The sequence below is a fragment of the Penaeus japonicus genome, unplaced genomic scaffold, assembly GCF_977035675.1.
Source record: "Penaeus japonicus unplaced genomic scaffold, GWHDUDI00000001_assembly GWHDUDI00000020, whole genome shotgun sequence".
In the NCBI taxonomy this organism is placed as follows: Eukaryota; Metazoa; Arthropoda; class Malacostraca; order Decapoda; family Penaeidae; genus Penaeus; species Penaeus japonicus.
The window spans coordinates 14,178,011-14,188,010 of NW_028234422.1; the positions used below are offsets into that span (position 1 = coordinate 14,178,011).

A 10,000-nucleotide genomic window follows, 5' to 3' on the forward strand; every position below is an offset into this window, starting at 1 on the left:
CACACAAGCGATGAAAAGAACACACGTAATATACTATAACATCGCAATGCACCGTTTTCCTGAGCAGGAGAGGAGCAGGAGAGAGCGGTTTATTTGGCTCGCTAGAAAAAGGAAGAGGGGGTGAATTTTGAGTTTGAAAACATAAGTGATGAGTAACTATAAGTCCTATACAAGAGATGATACATATTACAGCAAAACGGATTAAAAGACGTATACATAAGACACCAGTAGGCTTTTTCAAATCACGTACTATTTCATTTTCCCGATAAGAAAGGTTGAAGTGTGAAAGTGATGAGTTAATTAACAGAGGAAAAGATTAATACTCCGAAAATTACTTTCCCATTTAGCCTCAGGTGAAGGCAAACCCATTAACCTACTTAACAAATTGCTTTAAAAGAGTATACGCTGATCACCAGTATTTCATATAGATATCATACAAATATAGTTTTTATACATCCAGGAAGTACAAAGGACAACTTTCCGCCTATCAAGAGCAAGCAATGCTGCAATTGCAATCGCCCGTAGGAGCACTAACCTAGCCTCCTTTTCTGTAACCAAGGGAGCTTCATCTTTTTAGACCTCTTCGACATGATATTTTCTATTCTACAGTTCCCTAATTATTTAATTAATTCTTTTGCTGATTCTAGTGCTTTTTCATATTCATTTGCACGATAATCAATTAAGTGATCAGTTACACTATCCATTAGTGAAACTTCCTTATACATAAGAGTCCCTTTATCTTGAAATTTATTCTTTTGACAGTAAAATCGATAATGATTCACGTGTAGTCCACCGATTTTGAAAATTCTTGTTGCGAAATAATCGTGATACCGATATAAACAATGTAAATGTAAGTGTAAATCCCCCAGTTCCGACGCATACATTTACTACAAAACTTTGATTGACGATTTTCGTCGCAAAAGGATGCCGTTTTTTCCGAAAACCATTAAAATCGATATTTAAAGATGAAGATCTAAGCCTCCTAGAGAATTTCGATACATTGTTTTATTTGTAAACCGAGGGGGAATGCCGCACTATTGATGTTTTAAAAGTTTTGCTGTTTTTTTTTAGTTCTCCGACTTCGGCGGTTTTTATTCACTTTTTCGCAAAAACTAATTGAGGGATTTTGATCCTAGTGCTTATACACAAGCAGCAGGTGACACACACACAGGCACACTCTCTCTCTCACTCTCTCTCTCTCTCTCTCTCTCTCTCTCTCTCTCTCTCTCTCTCTCTCTCTCTCTCTCTCTCTCTCTCTCTCTCTCTCTCCCTCTCTTTGTGAGAACTACATAGAATGCTTATATATATTAAATGCAGCAAATAAATCATAGTACCTAGACCCTCAAAAAGAGCTTAGTAACCTCGACTGTCACGCCTCCTGCATTCCAGACTACCTTCTATTTGTCCGCCTGTTATACGTGTAGTGATAGTGTTTATTACTGTGATCATTGTGCTGTTGTGTATATATCTATTGTGTACCATAACGACAGACTATCTGCATTATGGAATAAACCTGAACTGTTCAAACCCTGTGTCTGGCATCAACTACCTTATTTGTGGTGGGTTATTAGTTCCTACAAACTAAGACACCCATCACAAACTGGTGGCAGCGGTGGGATCCATTCTACCCACCAATCACAAACTGGTGGTCATGGTGGGACCCGTTCTGCTCACCCTCACAAACTGATGTCAGAAATGGGATGGAAAAACCCTCAGAAACTAGTGCTAGCGGTAAAAAAAAAACCCGTCACCCTCACAGACATGTCAGCCAGGGGTCGTGCTCGCCTCCTATTTTCTTTGAAATCGTGGACCGCTCGCCACGTACTTACTGTGAGCCGCGCCGCCGATTTATTTCTTTTCACTCTCACGTGATCACAACAATAAATACAACGCGTCAGGCAGTGAAATCTAGGTAAGTCAGTGGAAGTGTTGTCCCCCGTGTCTCAATTTCACCCTATTTTACTTCGACTATTTTTTTCCACTCTTAATAACCCCTTTTCTCCCTCAGATTTTTTTTTCTTAATGTGTGTGTAAGGAAGGTATTATAGTTTTTCGCGTTTATTGCATAATCAGTGACAGAAATTCTGCTTTATTTCTACTCATTTTTTAGTTTTTACAAATCAGTAATTATTCTAGATTTCTTGTGATTTAATTTTCTTTTTCAGGGTATTTATAACTGCAATCTAATTTCATTCTCAGTTTATTTGTATTTGTTCTAATTTTAAATTGCCTCATTAAATTGACGAATTCGAACTCATTTTTCTTCATGTATCATGCATATCAGTTATGATGAACTATAGCTTCGCAGGTCAAACGCAGTTTAGCGTAAAACGTTTCCCTAAATACAGTTGCCGTAAGACGTTTATACAAGCAGCGAGCCTACTAACCGACGGATCAGTTACTGCACAGAATATTTCCGACTCGGATTAGTTTCATCATCATTATCATTATTTATATGATTATTCGTATATGTCTAGTGCATTTTTTTCATAACTTACGAGATTGATTTTATTGTACCAGGTAATTATTATGAAAGTATTAACATTATCTTAATTTCAGTAACATTTCTTTTTTTTCTCTAACAAATACTGTGTGTATTTTAAATGCATATTTATATGTATATATTTGGAATTACTTAAAAAGAAACACTTTACTAGGTCACTTGGCTAGGTCATTTCGTACTCTAGCAGGTCATTCACGATCATTCATGACCTCACTAATGTAAAACGTTACATGTCTGCGATGATCGGACCTGTCTATTTTACGAATGTGTTAAGTAAACAATTTACATTATATACTTTTTTGTAATATTTTTTTTTTCGTTTATTACAGATTTTATTTATTTTCATAACGTTTTTTTTTTTACTTAGTGTCTTCTCATAACAAGTTGTTTATTGTAAGTAAAATAACGTAAATGGCGATGCTACTATGTTGTTAAATCAATTATTTTACGTAGCCTTCTATCATTTATTAATTATGCGATTTATTACCTTTTCCGAAATGCACACACACATAACTCACTGTAGATACACCATTTACTCTTCGCACTCTTGCATTAACTATTCTTATCTTTCTGTTTACAAACACACTTGACACTGCAACTAGGATATCATGACATAATAGGAATATTCAGTAACTCGGTAGGACGACGTGTGCCACCCACAATTATTCTTTTATCGCCCTTGCTTTGTTGAACACAAAGTGGATAGTTGCTTGCATTATATTTCTCGCCTAACTCATCTTTCTATTAATACCCCCCTCTTCCAACCCCTTACTTGACTGATATCTATGTTGACGACTATTGAAAACTATTGAACGCTAATGCTATTGAATATCCTTTACAATCGCAGCCACATTCATCCATTATTTTGGCCAATCTTGGCTTATCTGCATCTCCTCTGTTAAAGACAATTAACCACTTTGAGGACAAGATTCGGTTTTCATCACATTTACCCAGTCTCGATGAGACTCGGGTGCTTCTTTCTTTCTTTCATTCATCTCAAGGACCGCCAGATCGGTCATTTATTTTATAATTATTCCGGGCCTGCCCCGATGTTTGGCTGACAGAGCCACGACGGTCTCACGAGAAGACGTCTGATGTACCGACCTATAATACGGTCCACTGCGAAGTACCGCGAGTATTGCTCCCTGTAGCAAATTGACCTAGCGCCAGAGATACCGCCAGAACGGCAACGTTTTTCGGCCAAGCAGCCACGCCCCCCTTGGAGAACTCATTCTCGGGTAAGGTATATCATATGATTGTCATATCAGTAATCACTAATTTTCACATGTTAATGCTAAGTCTAATTCTTTTACTTTCTGATTTCTTAGAATGTCGCACATGAGCAATGAATTCCTTTTGTTTAGTGATTCTATTTCTTCTTACACTGGTAATTAACTTTTATTCCAGGCCTCTCATCACAAATCAAAACATCATGTGCGTTCTCTGAAATCCAACTTGGTATACCCATATCTAGTCTTTATAAGTAGTATACTTACTCTTCATCTTTAGATCACAAGTGATATGAATCATCTTGACACCGTATTGTAATATGCTTCTATCTTCCCTGCATCTGTTAATTAATTTTCTATTTTTGAGTTTATTCCAGCAACCTATTCTGATGTTAATTTTTTTGCAATGGAATCCATGCCTCCCTTAGTGCTCTTTAACAGAATTGCCGAGGTTGGTTACCAACTTATTACTTACTTGACCCATTCTGCGCGGCTATCTACTTATTTCCTGTCGAATGTGTCGGTTAAACTACATCCCGCATCATCTGTCGACGTGACGCAGAGAGGACCAAGCAAGTTAAGTTAATCATCGTTACTTCAGTTTTCTCTAAACAGTATTTTGTTATATCTATATACATGCAATATCCCACCCTACTATGCTGGCACTGCCAATCATCAGTGCAGTTGTTATGTATGCATCTGGCACTATTTTGTGACTTCATTCCAGGTCTGCAAGCTGAAGATGATTCCATCAGAACGGCTTGGCAAACCAGCCTTGTCAACCCTGATGTCTCGACACCGCCATCTTGAGGACCAGAGCACCTTTGAAACCGCATGGGTTTCGTTGCACAATCAAGATGTTTGATCACTCGGGGTGTTGAATCTTCACATATACGGTGAAAGAGAGATATAGTAAACGCATTTCCTATTTCTTGTTTTTGCACTTTTTGCCCATGCATGATCAATATTTTGATAGGTAATAGGTAATTCGCACATAGTTGCCTTCCCAGGTACCTAGACCCTCAAAAAGAGCTTAATACCCTCGACTGTCACGCCTCCTACATTCCAGACTACCTTCCCGCATAACTACCGTTGAGCAGGATGTCTGGAACGTACAGATAGACCGCTGACGAATGATTTCTCCAGCTGTTATACGTATTGTGATAGCGTTTATTACTGTGATCATTGTGCTGTAGTGTATATATCTATCGTGCACCATAACGTTATTGAATAAACCTGAATTGTTCAAACCCTATGTCTAGCATCAACTACCTTATTTGTGGTGGGTTATATATACATATATATACATAAATATATATATATATATATATATATATATATATATATATATATATATATATATATATATATATATATATATGAACTTATTTTCTCTGTCTCAAAAACGTCTTTTATTTGGAAGGTCCTTGATGGCGCCCCTAAGCACATGACGCGGGGCGCCCCGGGCAACTGCCCGAGTTGCCGGTACCGTGAGCCGGCACTGAGTCTGTATATATATGTGTGTGTGTGTGTGTACATATACATATTGTACATACATACATATATATATATATATATATATATATATATATATATATATATATAGATATATATATATATATATATATATATATATATATATATATACATAGATACGTGTGTTTGTGTTATATGTGTGTGTGAGTAAATATTACGATGATAATAATAATACATATGATTTCAGATACTATTACCGTTCATTCTTATCATAACAAAAATAATAGCAATAACAATAACATTGATAACAATAATAATAAATAAATCAAATGGTGATATTCAGTGGTAATAATCATGATAATGACATTGTTAATCATGATATTAATAAAACCAAAATCAGTGCTACCAATAATGTTATTCAGCACTCCTAAACCTTGAAAGTTACAAATCAATCCTCTTCGAAAAGCAGAAATAATAATTCAGAAATGCAGAGAACAAATTTATCCACACACTGATGTCCATACCATGATCAGGATTTTTTTTCTTTTTTTTTCTTTTTTTTTTTCTTTTTTCTTTTTTTCACTCTCGAGCATGAACATCGGTGGGGAAAAAAGGGAGAATAATCCGTGTGGTTAATTCATATCCAGTCATTCCATGTTTGATTTTTCGTTTTCCAGTCTCCTGCTTCTTTTGATTTCTTTTTTATACATATATTTCTTGATATTCACTTCCTTCTCTCTTTTTTCTCCTTCTCGATGGCAGATTCTTATTTGTTTGTTTGTCTGCTTTTCCCTTGTGATTACCTTCATCTTTTCTCCTTTCGTGAATTCGTTCTCCTTTTTTCCTTTCTGTCTTCTTTTCCGCCCTTATCTCTCACATTCTGCTTATCCTTCCTCTCTTTATTGTGTCATTCTTGTGTACTTTCAGATAATTTGCACACAAAAAGATCACATCTATTCATGAAGCTTCGTTGTTCTGTTTAAAAGTTGCTGTTTTTGTTTATTTGTTTTTTTTTTCCTCTTTTGTGCGTGCATTTTGCTTTGTTGTCACTCCAGGATGTGTTATTCCCACTTGCAATTTATGTGCACATCTTTTATACGTAAAAGCTGGTGAATACCTTCATAGGCCATTAAGGGTTTGATCATATCCTTTTTTCTGTGTGTATGTACGTATATATGGATGTGTATGAGTATATTGGTAGGAAGTTTGATATATAGATAGATGTAGATGTAGATATGGATATATATTTAGATGTGTGTGTGTGTGTGTGTGTGTGTTAGGAGGGAATATATGTTTTATATATATATATATATAGCATTGCTGCTGTACGTCATTCTATTGGGTATAGAATGCATGTGTGAAAAGGGGAGCTCTCAAAAATGGGACCCACTATCAATGCATTTTTATGTACGGAGGATAAAGTGCGTATATGTACGAGTATACATATGTGTGTGTGTGTGGGGGGGTAGGTGTGTGTGTGTGCATGTTTGTGGGTGTAGGTGTGTTTGCGTATGTGTGTTCATGCGTATGCTCGTTCGTATGTATAATCATCGATTTATGTATACTCCTTACACAGAAGATGCGACCTCCGAGCTTCCCCTATCCATCCGTTTGTGGGAAGCAGGTCAAGCAACGGAGACTGGAGGCTTCTTGGCACCATCGCGCGCCGCCGAGAGAGCGTCCTGCAACTTTGATCCTTTGCCGCCCAAGTCGCACCAGACCTAAAGAAATAGGATCAGAGGGAAATGACGAGGTAGGCGCTATGTGTCTGGGCATGTACACACACACACACACACACATACACATACACACACATACAAACACACACACACACACACACACACACACACACACACACACACACACACACACACACACACACACATATATATATATATATATATATATATATATATATATATATATATGTGTGTGTGTGTGTGTGTGTGTGTGTGTGTGTGTGTGTGTGTGTGTGTGTGTCTGTGTGTGTGTGTGTGTGTGTGTGTGTGTATGTACGTATATATATGTATATGTATATATATATATATATATATATATATATATATATATATATATATGTATATATATACTGACTTCATAAACACCTGAACTTGTCTCCCAAGGCAACACCGACAACAAACCAAGTGCAAGTGGCCAGCACGAATAAATACAGTGTATTTGAATAAAAACTCTGGCCACTGATCCTCGTGCAACTTTAGCTGCAATCAATGCTAGTGTGATAGAAGAATTTAGTACACGTCGCCGTTCTGTCCCAATGCTTAAATTGTCATTTCGGATTTATATATTTTCAGAAATTTATTGGTGTGCAAAGATAGTGAGGAAATCATGAGATATTTATTACTCAACAGTCAACGATTGGGTGTTATTAATTAGATTTTTACTGATCTACGTTTTTTTTTCTTCTTCTTTTTCTTAATATATATGAGTATAAATAGATGTTCATATCCACCTCCTTTACAAAACATTGGTTTACGACCGAATAGAAAATGAAAACGGACGTTATTTAACTATTCATTTCATAGTTCACAATCCAAGGACTACATTTTGCCCATACCTAATAGAAGAAATAAGTGATGTATAACAGACTAGTAAACATATTAAGGATAAAAAAAAATCAAAATTTAGAGCCTAAACAGTCAGAACAATATAAAACAAAACATTTAAATCATATTAGATTTAAATCATATTAAAACCTATGATTAAAATGAGGTGTCAAAGCTTGCACCCTCACAGCATGATTCATTAGGTGTGAACGATTCCACTGAACAAGATGTCTACTTAACGTCTTGATGTTGTATTATGAATTAATGAATTTCATCACTATCTATAAATACCTAAATCGTGATCTAACCTCACGTAATTCTTTAGAAGACAAAAAAAAACAGTAAAAAGCTCAAGTAGAAAACCTTACTTTACACAAAATGGGAATAAAAAAAATAAATAAAAAATGAGGCAACACTCAAAATTCCCCTGGATTTCATCTTCCTCTATTGAAGTCGAGATTAACTGAAACATATTCACCAATCTCATCTTGCGAAATAAACTATTCGGATTCACAATGAATCCGGTCGGTTACTCACCGGAGTAGCAAGGTCTCCCTGAACACCTGATGGTACGATCCTGTACGTGCCGGACTCTTTGAAGCCAAGTTCGACCAGCTGGTTGCAGTTTTGAGGCATTTTGCAGTCTGCAGTTGAGAAAATGCAATGGGTGCGTGGGATAAAGAGTTTGGGAAGAGAAGGTATGGATGAAAATAAGTATTTTCTCAAAGCAAGCCATGTAGTAGGATCTAGGTCAATGGGTTCCGTTTTCTTTCTTTCTTTTTGTTTATGCATTTCATTTATTGTCGTGATCTGCCTCTGCGTTTATTTTCTTGATCTAACCCAATTTCTTCCTATATTTATCCTTATATCCCTTTAACATTTTCTTTTCTCTTTCTTCTCCCTTTACATCTATTTCCTTTTCCCTATCCATTTCCCTTTGCTTCTCATTTTCACTTTTCTTTCGTTTCGTTTCCTTGTCGTCTCTCTTCCATTTCCCTTCCCTTATCAATTTCACTCTCTCCTTTGTGCTTCTATTGTGCCTTCTTTTCTCTCATTTTTTCCAACTCTTTCTCTTTCTTTTCTTCCTCTCCATTCTTTTTTTTTTCTTTCTTTTTTTTTTTTTTTTTTTGCCTTGTCCACTACATTTTCAATTTCTCTCTCATTCTCTCTCTTCTCCTCTGTCCTTTTTCCCTAAGCTCCTCCCCCTCCTTCCCCATGGCCTACGTACTTCCTTCCACCTATTCACCCGACCCACATCCCTTTCGTACTACCCCGACAGCCGTTTTTTTCTATCCTTTGTCATCTATTCCTTTCAATCGGGGTCCCTGTACCACCCCCTTCCTCTCCTCACGTCTCACAAACGAACGACTAGACTTCATTATATCAAACATTGCAAAAGGTATAAGACCAATATATATATATATATATATATATATATATATATATATATATATATATATATATATATATATATATATATATATATATATAATATATATATATATATATATATATATATATATATATATATATAATATATATATATATATATATATATATATATATATTAATATATATATATATATACATATACATATATATATATATACATATATATATACATATATATATACATATATATACATGTATATATATATATATATATATATATATATATATATATATATATATATATATATATATATATATATACCATCTTGCAGTGAAAATTGTATCTCATTCTCGCTCATTTATCCAACCCCACCTGCGAATCTCCCAATTCCCCTCCGCTCCTCCGTCCTACACGAACGACCGAAACCCAAACAGACCGCGGCCACGAGCCTCTCACCTTCGTCGCACACATCACGAATGGGCGTCCACTTCCCCTTCAGGCACTGCGTCAGTCGCCCCTCCACGCCGAACATCCAGCCAGATTTCTCCTTGCACTCGTAGTACCTCCCACTCGAGCCGTTGTGACCAAACTGGTACTTCAGCACGGCGTTGGCGGGCACAGGTGGGGCGTCGGCACACGGTTTGATTCCTTCGGACGTCGGCGAAACGGGGACTGGCGGCGAGGGTGAGAAGAGAGTGTAAACAAAACATAAAAGACAAACGCAGTGAAACATGTTGGCGAAGACGAAATGAAACAGACACGACAATGAGAGAAGAAGTAATAAAACCTTGGCGTTGTTACTTCTGTCGAGGGTACTTTCCACAAATATGGTACA

The 10,000-nt window shown here is 36.3% G+C and overlaps 1 protein-coding gene across 1 annotated transcript in view; it reads right to left on the reverse strand.

Moving 5' to 3' along the window:
• Nucleotides 1-6,210: 6,210 nt before the first annotated feature.
• LOC122267900 (uncharacterized) overlaps nucleotides 6,211-10,000 on the reverse strand; it is a 5,953-nt gene continuing 2,163 nt past the window's right edge. Inside the window, exons 3-5 of the mRNA XM_043038099.2 lie at nucleotides 9,622-9,837; nucleotides 8,310-8,416; nucleotides 6,211-6,929 (exon numbers count right to left, since the gene is read on the reverse strand). Of these exons, the coding sequence (XP_042894033.2) occupies nucleotides 6,834-6,929; nucleotides 8,310-8,416; nucleotides 9,622-9,837 (419 nt within the window). The 3' untranslated portion in view covers nucleotides 6,211-6,833. The remainder of the gene's footprint in view (nucleotides 6,930-8,309; nucleotides 8,417-9,621; nucleotides 9,838-10,000) is intronic.